This window comes from Python bivittatus, unplaced genomic scaffold (assembly GCF_059951505.1).
Source record: "Python bivittatus isolate LINGU-HERP-01145 unplaced genomic scaffold, Pbiv_v1 ctg000480_np1212, whole genome shotgun sequence".
Lineage (NCBI taxonomy): Eukaryota > Metazoa > Chordata > Lepidosauria > Squamata > Pythonidae > Python > Python bivittatus.
In genome coordinates, this window is record NW_028277075.1 from 11,584,976 (window position 1) to 11,602,379 (window position 17,404).

General features: G+C 40.2%; 1 protein-coding gene across 5 annotated transcripts in view; it reads left to right on the forward strand.

Annotated features, from left to right (window-relative positions):
• The window catches only part of SYNDIG1L (synapse differentiation inducing 1 like), a 50,996-nt gene extending 34,668 nt beyond the window's left edge, over nucleotides 1–16,328 (forward strand). For 4 of the 5 annotated variants that reach the window (XM_025170820.2, XM_088145333.1, XM_007434661.4 and 1 more), the window contains 4 exons: nucleotides 1,161–1,303; nucleotides 1,658–2,119; nucleotides 5,455–5,592; nucleotides 13,725–16,328. In XM_025170820.2, the coding sequence (XP_025026588.1) occupies nucleotides 1,703–2,119; nucleotides 5,455–5,592; nucleotides 13,725–13,883 (714 nt within the window). In that variant the 5' untranslated portion in view covers nucleotides 1,161–1,303; nucleotides 1,658–1,702 and the 3' untranslated portion in view covers nucleotides 13,884–16,328. The remainder of the gene's footprint in view (nucleotides 1–1,160; nucleotides 1,304–1,657; nucleotides 2,120–5,454; nucleotides 5,593–13,724) is intronic. The other variant, XM_088145334.1, reaches the window with a different exon arrangement.
• The last annotated feature ends 1,076 nt before the right edge of the window (nucleotides 16,329–17,404 follow it).

The window sequence follows — 17,404 nt, forward strand, 5'->3', positions numbered from 1 at the left end:
GTGATTTCATGTGGATGTTAAAAAGCAGGGATGAGAGAGCTGAGCCCTACTTCACCCTCTCGCCACTATAGAGTTATTTAACTCTGGCCTTGAGAAGATGGGAGTGGGGAAACAGTTGCTCAGCCCTGGGAAAATAGAAGGCTGCCATACATGTGAAGACACATGCATTCCCCCAGTTGACTGAACAAGGCAAGAGGGATGTAGATCCAGCTAATATGTAATAGAACTCAAGCTGCAAAGCACCTTCCTTAAGTCCACAACCCAAAATGAGTCCCAGATACAAGATGTTGACCCAGTTACTTCGTAAGTCACCTTTCCATATCCTGCCAAGCTGAATGAATCCATCCAGATCCATAAGATACCTGTATCAGACCATCTTAATTCCCCCACCTCAAATGAGGTTATGGGATACAATGAATCTCATTTGAATCAGGCAATAATCTGGCCATAGCAAAGGACTGATGCACATCCTCCAGATCACAAGCCAACTGCTCCAAGATGAACATGAGATCCAAATATAAATACGTGTAAGGGTCAGACCAAAGATTATCTGGGATAATTCCATGGTTGCCACTGAGACCATGAATTCCTGATTCTTCCCAAATCCCATCCTCATCAAGGAGATTGACAATAAGGTTGAGGAGCTCAGGAAGGGAACTTATCAAGCAGCAGAAGGGGCAGTACATGAGCAAGATCCCTAACTTTTGCTATAATCAATTTCATATGGAGGCACCTTCATCCCATCAATTGTAGAGCAGCACCCTGGTTACAATTAAGGTGTTATGGAAGAACACCACCATGCACCCATCAAGCCTTGGAGTTGTGGCTGCTGAAGGACCCAAAACCCAGAAGGGCAAATCTTAGAGAAGGCCATATGTGGGTCCTAACCATTACCATGTTTTGGTAATACGTGCCAGGTCTGCTCATTCATGCACAAACAGCTTGTAGACAAATGTGACATTTTTACAAATAGACCTGGCGTTAAGCAATAGCAGACTGAACCCAAGGCCATCAAACTTTATATACACATTTTTTAAAAATATATAATTTATATACAAATTAAAAAGCCACAATGTTGATTTATGAGGAAACCAGCTTTACATATCTCACCTGAGAAGTGCCTGTTTATTCCTCCTTTCTGTTTTCTATTTTTTAACCAGATGCAAATCCATGATAGCACTACAGTCCCATGGCACTTGAGTTCAGTGACAGATTTGTCCAAGGCTTTCTGAAAATTCCAAGCATATAACTCTTTGATCATCCATGTCTACATGATTGTTGACACTCTCAAAAAAGCAAAAAGGTTAGTGTGATATGATTTTCCTCTGTGAAAGCCATGTTGATTTCTTTGCATCATGACTTATTCTTCTGTATTTTTGTTCTCTTTAGTAATACTTTTGAACATTATCCCAGGAACAAAAGAAAAGCTGATATTGATTTAAGAAAGAGAGCTCCATCAATTTTTTTCTAAAGAGCATTGCTCAAGTGCTGTGGATCAAGATACAACCTAGAACATATCTGATATGGTTGCAGTCCTTGGATTTCCACCAAGACAGACATATCTTTAGTATAGCACAGATGCAATCATTGCTGAATTCTTTAATTCATTTCTACAATTTATGCATTATTATCCTTTTGTTTGCTTGTTTCCCTTCAGGGCACTAATTTGTCTTAGAAGGATCTCACATTGAATTTTTGGAGAATGGAAAGTGTGAGTGAACTTCAGAATCCACTGTTGGCCAAGAGCAATGGACATCTTCATGGTAGCTATACTTATCACCAGGATTATCATGGCCATCGTTGCCATGGCAAATTATATTCCTATATCTTCCAAAATTCAGGTAATGCAAGGACTCACCAGCTGTTGGATGCCAGTTCTCTTCAGCTGGCTGTTGAAGCACTGTATGGTCCAAATTTCATCCTGGTGAAGGATGAAAGCAGTGTCAAAGTCAAGGACAACAAAGGTGACAATTGTGAGACAACCTTCATGGAAAACAAAGAGCCCTCCACCGATGCTTCTGATGAGCAAGAAACACAGGAACGATCTCTAATGGAAAATGACATCAAAATCCAAACAGTATCCTATGAAGTAGAGGAAGAGGAATTGCAGGAATATGAGGTAAATTTCTTAGGGTACACTCATAATATATACCTGGAACCTTCTGAGTGCACATTCTTAGGACTAATTTTTAAATAAATAATTTTAAATGCTTAATATATAAGCAATAACAGTAGACAAAACGGAGATATCTATCACATGATAACTGTTCCTACCCAAGAGACAGCTTCCTTTATTTCAGAGAATTAGAAATTAAAGCACAATTAGTTAAGAATAACACAGCTAAGATGAATTTTTAGTAGCTTAGGACCTTAGGACCTAAGTGAGGAATGTACTTAAAGATGAAAAATTTCTCCAGTTCACCAATACTCAGGAAAAATAATTTTCCAGTGAAATCCCAAATCCCCAACTAGTAAATTGAGAATTCAGCTTGAGAGGGAAAATGAAAATATGTTGTAATTCAAGAACTTTTATTGTTAGCATTTTGCCCCATAACTAAGGGGATGGAGAAGATATGGCTTATAGAATTGTAAAATCCATTTTTCCCCCAGTGTGAAACTACAGTATTAAGGAGATAAAAGTATGTGAAAATGCAGCTGGAAAGAAGGTCAAATGAGAGTATGGAGGAAAAAATACTGCAAAATACTTAATAAGAGGAAAACTAGGAGGGTGAAAATGCTACTTAAATGCCAAGGTAATAATAGATGTCCTAGAAATATTTTAGCAAGATAATGCAGAAGAAGCAGGTTTCAGTGGGAGAAAAGTAAAATCAATAGGATGCCAATTGCTTTACATCAAGGATGGAAGCTGATAGCAGTGAGTAGTGTTCTAACATTGTTTCTGTATTACTATTGTCACGATCATCACTATTATTATTGTAATTTTCTGTGTTACTAATTCACACTGAGTTATTTGATAACAAAAGATTGTGACTCTAAGTATCCATAATTGGAAAGCAAGTTCAGATGAAAGAAGCTGAACTTTTTACTAACCCATATATTTGACACTAAGCTATAAAGCGATAAAAAAAAAAAAACTCTAATATAGTACAACTCAAGCTGTTAACATTTTTATCTGTCTTTATTTTATTTTCCTAAAGGCCAGTCTTTTGCTCAAATCCTGGGAATTCTTACAAGAAAACCCATAAAAATTAGGATTCTTCTGAAATAAATGATTTGAAGACAGACATTTTTGGGCCTGATACAACATTAAATTCTTATTTTCCTTATTTATACACCAATATTATTATTGGATTAGTTTTGTATTCTTATTACTTTTTACATTTACAAATATATTTGCCATTTCCATCCCCCTTACACATACACATGCAGACAAATTTTATATTTTTGGTTGCTGTTATCATACAAGACCAGAAAGGGCAGCCTTTTGCTAATCATGGGGATCACAATCTTACGGGGAGGGACAAAGGTCATATTGGTGGGTTGGTGGTACGCAGCCTTGAGAAACTGGGCAAAGAACACCCCCTCTCCAAAGTAAAGTGGAAGTGGAAGATAGAGAAACCAGTCTCCCTCAGCTCCAGTGAAAATAGAGTGGGAGGAAGACTTGCCTCAAAGGTTTTTATTAATGAAAAGAATGGGGAGTGGTAAATGAGAGTGATATGGGTGCTTGTGTGAGTGGGGAAAAGCCGGTCTAAGTGGTTTTTCAAAATGTCCAGCCTGTCCAACAGAATCAAATAGATGTGGTTGGACAAATGAGGATTTGGGAGGTTGGCAGGACCAAGGGGTTGAGCCTGAAGATACTTCTCTTGGTCATGGGATGAGAGAAGCAGGCAACTGTTGATAGATTTGGCAGAAAAAGGAGCCCACATGTTAGCAGGTAAGAGCCCATACTTGCATATAACACCTTCATTGCAGATGCTGCATTGGTTGCCCTAGATTTCTGGATACAACGTATAGTTCTGGTTTGATCAATAACGCCCTACATGGCTTGGCACCAGGTATCTGCCGGACTGTCTGCTTCATGTGGATCCTAACCGCACAGGAAATTTGGGAGAGGGCAAGGAATTGGTGTTTTTCTCTACCAGCATCACAACCTGGAACAGCCTTCTTCTGAAGATCCAGACTACACTTGGATCTCCAGAGCTATGTTGGGAACTGACATTTTGTCACTGGGTATCTCTTTCTGTACTGCTGAAGTTGTGATTTTATTATTTTTATTTTATTCAGCTTATTACTTCATTGTGTTTTGGTTTTCAGATTTAATTGTGCACTTCCATGAGTCTTTGTGGAGTATGGCAGTATAAATATATAGTAAATAAAGAAACAATGGCCAAGATTTTCTGCTTTTTTCCGTTAAAAAGTTTGGGGAAGTTTGGCCCTTTTCTTGTATTATTATATTTTAATTATGGTAAACCTTGTTCAGGGTTTTCACAACAGTTTTCATGTGACTCTTTTCTCAAAATGATGTGAAACTTGCACTCATTTTTTGACAAGTGTAATCACAGGAGGGTCTGGACTGCCGACCCCATCCTTAAATAAGCTAGGATTCAGTAGATCAACACAGCATAAAATTAAAAATTACAAATAATATATTAATTGTTGAAAATCATTCGTCTACTATAGTCTCAATGAAATCCTACTGAAGTCTATAAAATATCTGTTAGACACTCAAACAAAATGAGTTACGGTCTGAAGCCAAGGGGAAACTTCTCAGTCAGCATACTAGATAGCATATCTGCTTCCCTAGCAGTGTCAAGTATTTTCATTTTTAAGAGGGAAAACAGTGGTGGAGACTGTGCCTAAATATCATCTTTTAGATCTCGTTTCTCAGTGGATTATTCACATTAATCTCAGTTATATGGCAGGTAAGGATCCCTCATCCCGGAGGCTGACTCTGTTCCTTGAGTTTGGGCTGGACTTACTGCCTTCTCTGTTGCGACACCTGCCCTCTGGAATAGTAGTATGGCTTCCACCCTTATGATGTTCCATAAAGCACTGAAAACTTGGCTATTTTCCCAGGCCTTAGGACAGGGTGGTAGGTGAGCTCCTGTAAGTTTTTGTTTGGCATGTTTTGGTTCTGTTTTATATGTTCTTTCCTGATGCATATTAGGAATTATTATTATTATTATTATTATTATTATTATTATTATTATTATTCCAGTTTTTATTATGTGCAGCAGCCAAAGCTGTCTAGAGTCTAGTATATTTAAATCCACCTAAAGAAATAAAATAAATTGAGACTGTACTACATTCCTCACTTGGGAAGTTTCCTGCCCTGTGAAAGTTATTTGCCTACCAGGTATCAGGAGAAATATGTTGTCAAGGCAGCAACATTAAACATGCATAGTGTTTGGATTTCTAGTCCTGCTGGGTGCGTTGTGGGCCAGGTTTACAGTTTGCTGTTGGTCACTGTCCTCGAATTAATTTTCTTTCCAGAGTGACTCTTCAAGTGACAGCGAGAGTGAAGATAATTTTCTGATGCTTCCTCCACGAGACCACCTAGGTTTAGCCATTTTCTCAATGCTCTGCTGTTTTTGGCCTCTGGGAATTGCTGCCTTCTATTTTTCTCAAGGGGTAAGAATTCACATCTACTAATATCTTCTTGTATGTACACTGGTCTTGGCTTACTAAATGCCTTTATATATGGGTCCTGACAGGACTAACTTCTCATTATACCACAACTATTTCACAGTAGTAAACCTAATTTAAAATTACTTGAAATTTTCCTGAGATGTAAAATGTTCCCTGTGTAGACTTTTTCTTTAAAAAAACCTAGCTAGAGTCAACTAGTGACTGAGGAAAAAAACCCATAATATTACTACTTCTGCTGGTGAATAGTATGTATATTAAATAACTGCTCTAAAGTTACCCCCCATCTGACTTGGCCCTGTGGATCATCATCTTCTTTGCATGCCTAATGAGTAATGTCTATGTCTGAACAGGAGGAAAATATTAGACTTCTCCGTTTTGCAGCAGATTTCTGCTTTGATCTGAGTTAAAGAACAGGTGAGACTCAGGATTCATCATCTGTCCTTTAAGAAGGACAGATTTTTTTTTCTGCTGTGGACTTTACTTCCCCAGGAGCATTGGCATCTGTACCTAACCTCAGTGACACCAAAAAGATGAAATGGGTATCATGACATCATGACCCAAACTCCACCCTTTCCTACTTGCTTTTTGATGTTGCACGCAAATACTTAAGAGGCAGAATTTGTGTCCCAACGTCATGATGCGTATCTGTCGTTTGTCCCTCCATAGACACCCATGCTCAGGAGTAACCTGTCTGAGTTACATGTGAGTGAGGAAGAGGGCTGAAACCAGTAGCAGACAGGCCAGGAGCCAAAGGTGGCTAAGCCTACTTTCCTCCTTCTCTCAAACACACACACGTGCATGTATCTTTCTTACTCTTTTTCCTCCCCTGCCTGGCAGGAAAGAAGGGTAGATATCTATTGCCAGAAATTGAAAGAGCTTGCAAAAAAACTTTTTAAATGAGGCTAGAACTGCATGAGCGTACGCTGAGGACTGCACATAGCCCTAAGCCACAAGCTGTCCCATCCCCACTTTAAGGTAATCTGAGGCCTTCTAGGATAGACACTACTTTGTATTAAAAGAATCCTGAACAATTCTGTATCCAAAGTGTTCAAATACAAAGACAGACCAAACAATTGGACTTTTTAATACAATACCAAAACAATGGCATTATATTAAATACCATGGGGCCACCATGATGAAGGCAAGCATTACAGAACACAGTAGTATACCATCAGAGCTAATGCTGCTTTTCATCCAATTATTCTGCTCATATTGAAGCACCACTCCTGAAAAGGTATTTGGGGCCAGAAGTAAAATATCTGCTTCTTCCATTCTTGCACAGTGATAACATTCTGTGGCAAACCTTTCATGAAAAAAAATCCATTTAAAATTAAAGGTAGGCAATGAAAAATTGCCAATTGCTTTTCAAAAAAGACCACAGGAACCTACACAGCGTATCAATATTTCTGGGTCCAAAACTATAAATAAACTTTGAAGAATTGCATACGGTAGATGTAAACATACAGCAGGTTAAAAATCAGATGGTGATCATCCATTAGTAAAACTTTTTTTCCTCTTCAGTCTCAAATAATAAAAAATACAATAACATATCTAAACTAGAAGGATGGAAAATAAATCTGTTTGAATAAGTGATAAATAAGCAATATAGGTATTCCTCGCTTAACATCCATCTCTTCAGCAACCGTTCAAAGTTACAACAGCACTTGTAACTGGTCCTTGAACTTATGACCATCGCAGTGCCCCCACAGTCATGTGATAAAAATTTGAGCCAGCCTGCATTTATGACTGCCCCCACCAGCACCCTTCCAGCTGACCTTTGTTGTCTTTGCCTGCCTCCTCTCTGCTGAGTTCACTATCCCAGCCATGCACGGGGAGGCATCGCAGCTCTAGGGCTTCTTGCCGTGCTGCGGCTCTGGAGTGCTTGCACCCTTGCACACCCTCCTCCACCCAGCAGCAGCCACCCTCAGCTCTGCTGCGCCTCATCAGCCACTTGCACACCCTCATGCACCCTCCTCCAGTCCCTCTGCACTCGCCCTGCGCCTCACCAGCCACCTGTGCATCCTTGCGCACCCTCCCCCACCCAGCAGCAGCCACTTACTGCCTGCCAGCGTGCTTGCAAGCCACCTGCAACTTGCAACTTCCTACCTGCTTCCCCACTGACTTTGGTTGTTGGAAGCTGGCAGGAAGCTGCGAGGAGGTCCTTGCTTAACGACCCACAATCCTTAATGACAGCTATGGGGACTGCAGGGATTGCCATCACTAAGTCATGTGGTCACATGACATCACATTTTACAACCGCATCGTTTAGCAATGGAAGTTCCTGTCCCAATTACCGCCATTAACCGAGAACTACTTGTAATATTGCCCCACAATGTATTATTTTATTCCATTTCATTTAATACCCAGTACAGTGGTACCTCGGGTCACGAACACTTCTGTTCATGACCAATTTGGGTCACGAACAGCACCGTCCTCAAAATTTTGCTTCCGTTCGTGAACTCCGCATTGGGTGACAAACAGGATCCGCGGCCATTTTCCCTGCTGTGACACGTGGTTGTGGCTTCCTGTAGGGAGGGGGACTCTCCCTCCAAGCAATAACCGCCTCCCCATCCACCTTCCTGTCCTCCACGCCTCAAGTAAGGTTAGTGTTCTCTCTCTTCGTACTGTACTGTACTGTACTTTGTGTCATATTTTTGTGGTTTAAAAAAAAAATACATATGGTTCAGAACCGATTAACCATATTTACATTGAACCTTATGGGAAAATTTGATTCAGGTCGCGACCAAAATCGGTTGGCGACCAAATTCGTAGGGGTCAGAACGGATTAACCGTATTTACATTGAACCTTATGGGAAAATTTGATTCGGGTCGCGACCAATTCGGGTTGTGACCAGAGTCGCGGAATGAATTAAGTTCGTGACCCAAGGTACCACTGTACTTAAAAGGCCTGGTATCATTCACAGAGTTTAGTAGCAACTTCTTGTTTCACAGTTCCTTTATTGAACAAGTGCACTTGTATCATTTTAACCAGGGAGGTAAAAATAGTTTGTCTATTTCTTTTTAACCACTACTATGCCCATCATTTTCAGTTTAAGTGGTAATTTCCTTTCTGACACTTACAAAACGCTTGACTGAGATCCACAGAGAATATACCAGTTGTCCCCAACTCTTTGGGGCTGGGCCTGAAATTTAGAGAGCATGTTTTGGGAACTCACACAATGGTTGCTTACGATCCTGGTCATGACCTGCTGATTTGGTAGAATCAGCTTCTTCGTTCCTGCAAAAAACACCCTGCTATTCCTGCTTCCTTTGCCATTGTTCGGGTCGGAATGCACACAGCTCGACAAAGCACAGGGCTGCAGTCACTAATCAGTTTTATTTTCTAAGAAAATGTAAAGGGACCTTCTGGGTCCAAAGACAATATCAGAAATGAAGATGATACTGGAAGCTGGCATACCTGTTTCCTTTTAAATATATATATACAGTATGTAAAAATAAGAGCAGCTGCTTGGTGAGCACCAAGGGAAGTATCTGTAAGTATGTTGACACTGTTGGATGCCACACTGGGGGACCCCAGGATTATACCTACTACCTTTCTGCTGTATGATAATTTTGCAGAAGGAAATAAAAGCGGTTTAAAACATTTCAATATGAAGATTGCTTTTTACATAATACCAATTGATTTCTACTGATTTATGCTGAATTATGCTGTCAGATTGACCCTGGAGAAATTAAAACCTAAGAAATAATAATATATAAATACAAAAATTAGCTGTAAGCATTATATAGTCTTTAAATATAGGCTATGTTAAGGTCCAGTTTAACTTTATTTATAGGATATTCACTATACCTTATAATGTGTAGTTTGAAAACAATTTATAATACAACATTAAAATACAACCATCATTTTAAAAAGCAATGGATTGAATGCAAATTCTTTTGCACTACTGGCACATTGTCAGGATGGGAAGTTCATTCAGAAAGGTACCAAGAACTGAAAAAAGAGAGAAAGCAAGCCATCTTTCTTAGCCCCTTTCTCTCTTTTAGCCCCCAGTACTACCTCCCTCACTATTCTAGCCCTTCAGAGAGCAGATCTGGAGACAGGAAAAGAAAATCAATCAGAATCACCTCCTCCTTTCCATCAGTAGGACCTCTAAATGAGAAACCTTCTGGGGATGGAAGGAGCCTTTCATTTGTGAGAAGCAGATTCTGGATCCAACTCACATGGATAGACATACACAGACATGCAAAAGCATTGGGGAAAGAACCAGTGAAAGAGCCCACTGGTAAAACCAATTAACATTGCAACCTAATAGCTACAGGGAAGAGAGAATCAGTAGCGAACAGCTACTTATTTCTTGAGAGCTCATGGTGGCCAAAATGAAGCATAGAAGAGGTCAGTGTTCTTCCTTTGTTTGAAGCCTAGTTGATACTTTCCCTACTTGGTTTTCCAAAACCAAGAAACAACAGAAAATCCCAGCCCTACCCATCAGTGTGACACGGATCCACCCACTCTGCATGATTATCTCCCCTGCTGTGCCCCATATTCCTCCCACCCAAAATGTCAAGTGTAATTTACAATGACCAAACAGCAAAAGGAGATATAAGACACAAATGTTAAAAGCCATTTAAACCACAATCAGGATGGGCTTTAGGCTCACCAGCATCCAGCCCAACGTTGGCTTTAGGTGTTCTGATATGGAATTAGCGCTTTCCCTCTTATCCCAGCACAAGACCTCCCATGTGGACAATTTACTAGACATGGAGGAGGAGCTTTGGGAAACTGCAGTTCAGGTCAGCAGCCTACTCCTCTCTAATTGACCCTTTTCTGTCCAGCTGCTGGTATTGTTGTTTTGCTGCAGTGGAGATTGGAACCCTGGCTTCCATGGCTACTTTATTCACTGCACTGGTCTATTGTCTTTGAGAGCCAGTTTGGTAGTAGTTAAGGCACCCAGCTAGAAACTGGGAGAGCATGAGTTCTAGTCTTGCCTTGGACATAAAGCCAGCTGGATGACTTTGTGCCAAACTCTCTCTCTCAGCCCCATGAAGAAGGTAATGGTAAGCCACTTCCAAAAATTTTGCAAGGAAAACTGCATCAACTTGTCCAAGCAATTGCCAGGAATCAAGAATGACTCAAAGGCGCACAAACACAAATTATCTTTGGAGTCGTTGCTGCCTCAGCACAAGAATCAAAATACCTTAAAGTACCCCACTGCAGCTGTACAGTAAGACTTATCCAGCAGCTGATGCAGGCCACACAGAAGGGCTGCACAGATCCAGATGACCTCTAGATGGTAGCCACGTGATACAGAAAATCTTATGAAGAGACTAAACCCTAATATTGATCAGTCAAATATAGAAAATAAAAAATAAAAATTTCTGCTCCCAACACCAATTTATTTCTTTTTTTTCCTTTCTTATCTTTTCTTTTTTTTTAGCAAGCAGCAATATTGTTATTGTTGGGAAGGGAGACAATGTGAAGAAGGTGGAAATGAAACAACATCTGTCAGAGGCACAAATCATTAAGCTCAAAGGAATAATGTAGACCTTTTGAAGGATATAACACTAGTAGGAATCTAAGCAGCAAGATACCCTCTAGAATACAAAACAAAGTCTGTGATCATGCTTACTTCAAAGGAACACTGTCTGGTTGTGTGTATGTGTTTTGGAGACAGTGAAATAACTCCTTGGGTGTTATAAAGGGCTTAATTCTGTATAATTCTAATGTTCAGATTCCAAACCTGACATTTCCCAAGGAATCAAATCAATCCTCATAGTACTTGATGAAGCAGCATTCCACCCAGTGTACTGAACCAACAGCTGAAAAGCCACTGCTGTTCACCCTATTAATGCAGCCATTATGAGCAAGTTCAGTGATGCCAACAAATGGAACAATGTGTTCCTGCCACTATGGGGCTTGTGGGGATTCCTCCGCAAGTCTCGAAGAATCATTGTGGGGAACCTAAGAGGCTTGGGAATGGGAAGACAAAGTTAGCACTCCACAGTAGCGGTGCAGCTTTTTAAAAAAGTAGAGTTAAACTCACGCTTCCTTGATCCCTGAACTATGCAAAATGGGTACTCAAGGTAGATGTGGGGGGGAAATTTCCTTTTGCTCTTGGTTCAACATTTTGGTTTGGGAGAGGCTCCGTGGAAAGGAATGGGTGCATTATGAGAAAGACCTTTGTGAGATGGCCTTCTGTTGACACAGGACCATGTGCCTAGGGATGTAATGTGCTTGGTTAGAATATCTTACTTCTGGAGAATCCTAACTGGACATGGCCTAAAAGACATTCAATTATGAAGAAAAGAAAAAAGGGTCAGCGCATACAAGAACCAACATAGTTCCAAAATGCCATATATAATATATAGGTATATACTATTTAGTATATAGGGATTAGATATAATCCCAACTCTAGGGATTAGGAAGGCATGATGTTGAAGTGGTTCTCCTTTCTCTGTGGTCAGGTCCAGCTGATACTGGTGGGGTGGGGGAGAAGAGATCAAGCTAGAGACCCCTGACAAATCTACATGAGGCTGCTGGGTCAGGTCATCCATCTGTTTGGGATCAGGTATCATCAGTATGCTGACAATGCCTAGCTGTACAACTTAACCAAGTGATGCTGTCAGGGTCTTCTCCTAGTGTCTGGAAGCTGTGCAGCTCTGGATGGGGAGCTCAACCCTGACAAGAACAAGTAGCCGTGATTATTGGACCACCCAGATCTGAAGATGTTCCATCTTTAGTCTTGAATGGGGTTACAAGACTGGTGTGTGATTTGGGGATCTTCTTGGGCTCACAGCTTCTGCCAATTGCACCAATACCTGGACTGGGAGGCTCCTAGGACTATCACTCATGCTTGGTCACTTGCATTGAACTATTGCAATGTGCCATACATGGGGCTGTTCTTGAAGGCCACTTGAAAGCTGCAGCTGGTTCAGTGCCACGGGCAGTTATGGGCATGCCACAGTATTCCCACATAATACCTCTCCTTCTTGAACTGCTCTGGTTACTAGGAGACTTCCAGATGAAATTCAAGGTGCTTTTTATCGCCTATAAATTTTTTCATGGCATAGAGCCTAGTGGTTATTTGCAGGACTGTCTTCTGTAGTTTCTGCCCACCTTTATAATATCAGGCAGTATTGGCATGCTTTGGATCCCATCAATTAAAGAGGGTCATCTGATGGAATACAGGACATGGGCCTTCTCTGTTGCAGCGTCTGCCTCTAGAGTGATGCCCCCCCAAGATTTGCATACCCCCGAAGCCCTATTGAAATGAGCCCTTAAAACCTGGTTCTTCCCCAGGCCTTGGACTAGAGTGATTGGTAGATTCCTTGTGGGCTATTTGATCTCATGGTGTTGGCATTCTTTTTCTGGATGCTTGGTTTTGTTTTATTCTGCTTTTATTGTTTCATGCTGTACACCACCCAGAGTCATGATGGAGTTGGCCTATACATTTAATAAATGTGCTGCTAGAATTATCATTAAGAAGCTGGCTGGGTTATGCCTGTTGTGTGAATATAACATGCAAGTATTTTAGTGAAATTGGATCAATTTATTTCAAAGGAAATATATATGAGAACCAATAAAATACCATAACTGAAGGAATGGATAAATGTTGGACGAGGCAGGAATGAAACATTCCATATTGTTTGCCAATACAACCAGCAAACAGCTCTCAGCGCTCCCAGATATCATAACCAGACTTTGATCTTTGTCCTTGGACAGCATTTGTGACACTGATTGACAGATAGATTGCAAAATGTTTGTTTATATTGCGATTGGTTTACAATTCGTATATCAAAATATGAGATGGGTGGAGAGAGAGAATCTTCACAGAAATCCTGTGAGTTTAGTTATATTGGTAGTGATTGACTCAAGGTAATCCAATAAACTTTATGGCTGAGTGGTTATTTGAACCTGGGTCTCTCTGGTCTACATCAGAACCATAACTTTACATTCGTTTTCAATCTAAGACTATAATAGAATTAAATTGCTTTATTCATCCCACCCAGACAGAACTAATTTTCAGTAGACATGAAGATGACTCCTTTGCTGAAAAACAGATGATATTAGCTATTAGCTAATATTAGCTATTAGAGGTTACGGTGAATAATATATTATATAGTAACCGAAGTATTGTTTTGTTTGTTTCCAGACAAGTAAGGCCATCTCCAAGGGGGACTTTCACCAGGCAAGCTCAGCTTCTCGACGAGCACTATTCCTCGCTGCACTTTCAATTACCATTGGCACAGGGGTCTATGTTGGAGTGATTGTAACACTGATTGCTTACCTATCTAAAGGTGGGCATGTATAATAAAAAATCATTGCATAAAATGCCCATCATTCTGCCCTGATGGATAAGCCTCTTGGTTTAAGTGCTTTTCTATGTCATAGAGGACACCATGCTTACAAGGACTGAAAAGGAGCTTTTTTCCCCTCACATATTCAAATAAACTGTCTGTATAGTTTTTTTTTTCAAATGAATACTGACCTACTTTACAGTATAGACTGACACGTTATAAAAAAAAAAAACGCTTACTGCAAAAATGAGTGCATGCTTGAACAGCCTGGATTTTGAGACTGCCAAGAACAAAAGGGGGAAATGGGATTTTTTTAAAGTCTGCAGCATGTTCTCAGACCAATTTTCTTGTGAGCTAGACCTGCCATTTGTGAAGTTCAGTTGCCTATTGGAGCTAAGCTCCTGTCTTATTCAGAGCACATGGTAAAGAGAAAAAAATGGGGGAATGTTTATTGAAAAACTTTCATTGGGGGTATGCAGTGATATTTGTCAAGAGGCATCTATTTTGTGCCAGAGATTCTACCTACAGGATCAATTCATCTGTGAGTACCTATCACAAGAAGCCAGCTTTCCCCAAAGCTCTCTTTCAGAGTCATTGTTATACAGCTTGCCTCTCCACCTACAGTTCTCTTCTGTGTCAGATTTTCCCTATAGTCTCATCTCATTCATCTTTGAAGAATCACATTCAGCTGTCACTTCAGTTATAAGATAGCACCTGTTTTAAAGAAGACAAGCAAAAAAAAAAGTATGTTATTAATTATAGTAATTCTAACTGAACAGCCTTGGGAAAGTCCTCTGGGCCTTCTATGTTTTAATTATATTTTAGGATGCATATTACAGTGTCAAATAGAATGAATTAATATTATTTCATATTTCATTATGACATGAAAAGCTCATCAAGAGGTAATACAGCATGATTACTTTTTATCACATCTAGAAACTCTTTTCTAGGTGTCATCATCTGGAATCAAATTCATATACAGGTAGCCATTGCTTAACTATGGTAATTGGGATGAGAAAGTCCATCACTAAACAATAGTCATAAAGCATGTTGTCTTTACCAACTTATGATGGCAGTTGTGGCAGTTCCAGTTGCCGGAGTTAAGTGAATCCCATGCAATCATTAAGCACAGTGTTACATGACCGCCATTTGCAACCTCCTGCCAGCTTCCCCATTGACTTTGTTTGTCAAAAGCCAGCAATGAATGTCACAAATGGTGATCACATGACCACAGGATGCTGTGGCCATTGTAACTGCAAGCCAGTTGCCAAGTGCCTGAATCACAATCATGTGACTGCAGGGATGCTGCAATGGCTGCAACTACAAGGACCCAGTCATAGGTCTCCTTGCTCAGCACCATCATTACTTCAAATGGTTGCTGAACAAGAGGTTGTTAAACAAGGATTACCTGTACTGAAATTTTCCACAGATCGGATAAATTATTGGGATTGCATTGTCCAGTTAAAAATGGTTCTAAAATCCCCAGTAGCATTTCTATGTAAAATGGCAACTTTATAGTGCTTATTTTAGTTCAGACCCCTACATAATTAAATTATATATGCCTTTTAGCTAATTTAGTTCTTTTAAGTCCAAATACATTATTTCTATAGTTACTGCAGACACTGAGCCTAAACCTGATCAAATATGGGGCAATGTTGCAGTGATCTCTTCACACCTAACAAAAACTCAAAGCAATGGTCAAGCATTGTTATTTCTCCACTTTGAGATTTTTAGGGTTCTGTTATATCCACCATATGGTAGGCATGCATACATGTGTTAGTGAGATAATTCAACATTGGGAAGTACAATGTACAGTATTTGAAAGCAGACTGCATCCAGTTAAATATGTTTTCCTTTCCTACCATGGCTTAAATATCCATTCTGATTCTCTCATTGGCCTTAGCTTTGGACTGAAGGAAGAGGATGCCATGGAAATTGTTTAAAAGCTGAGTTTATTGGAAAATCTGCCTGCTCACTGCTAGCCATGCTCCAGTAATATACAGCATGCTTCTGGGTACCACAGATGGTGCTAGCATTATCATATGAAACCCTATTCCCATACAAATCCATGATGCTCCTGTACTCTCATGGTGAGAAGTTGAATATGTCATAGCTAAAATATGGTCATCTATAGCAGGCAGACTGACTTTCTCTGAATCAGCTTACTGAATTTCTTTCAGTAAAAGCCCACCTATGCTTGAATCTTCAGACCTCTTGAAAATATTATAGGCCTTTTCTGTTCATGCAATCATTGGATAGCAAAGGATGTGTAGAGTACATTTTTTTAAAAAAAGTGCTGTGTGTTCTTTTTATTACTGATGATTCAACTAGTAAATGTTTTAATGTACTTAGAAGCTGCCCCAATTTCTTAGAGATGGATAGCGTAACAATTGTAATACATACAATGCATTCAGAAAGTATTCTGACCCCCTTCACTTTTTTCAATTTTGTTACGTTGCAGCCTGATACTACAATCATTCAAATTCATTTTTTTTTCTCATTAATCTGCACTCAGTACCCCATAATGACAAAGTGAAAACAGAATTTTAGAAATGTCTGTAAATTTTTAAAAAAAAACAAATATCACACTGGCATAAGTATTCAGACCCTTTATTCAGTACTCTGTTGAAGCACCTTTGGCAGCAATTACAGCCTCAAGTCTTTTTCATTATGACGCAACAAGCTTTGCAAACCTGGATTGGGGGATTTTCTGCCATTCTTCTTCGCAAATCCTCTCTGTTGGGATGGTATTGGGCAGGTGATGAGCGGTGCCTGGTTTCCTCCAGACATAACATTTAGAATTGAGGCCAAACACTTCAATCTTGGTTTCACCAGACCAGAGAATCTTGTTCCTCACAGTCTGAGAGTCCTTCAGGTGCTTTTTTGCAAACTCCAAGGAGGCTTTCATGTGTTCTGCACTGAGGATAGGCTTCTGTCTAGCCTCTCTGCCATAAAGCCCAGATCGATGGAGGGCTGCAGTGATGGGTGTCCTTCTGGAACTTTGTCCCATCTCCACACAGGATCTCTGGAGCTCAGTCAGAGTGACCATCGGGTTCTTGGTCACCTCTCTTACTAAGGCTCTTCTCCCCCAGTTGCTCAGTTTGGCTGGGCAACCAGCTTTTGGAAGAATCCTGGTTGTGCCAAACTTCTTCCATTTGAGAATTATGGAGGCCACTGTGCTCTTGGGAACCTTCAGTGCAGCAGAATTTTTTTTGTAGCCTTCCCCAGATCTGTGCCTTGCAATAACCCTGTCTCTGAGCTCTGCAGGCAGTTCCTTTGACCTCATGGCTTTTGCTCTGATACAGTATGCATTGTCAGCTGTGAGGCTTTCTATAGAGAGCTGTGTGCCTTTCCAAATCATGTCCAATCAATTTAATTTAGCACAGGTGGACTCTAATCAAGGTGTAGAAACAGCTCAGCAACAATCAAGAGAAATGGGAGGCACCTGAGCTAAATTTCAAGTGTTGTTGCAAAGTGTTGCAACAAGTGTTGCATAAGTCTTGTCTGAATACTTATTCCAATGTGATATTTCAGT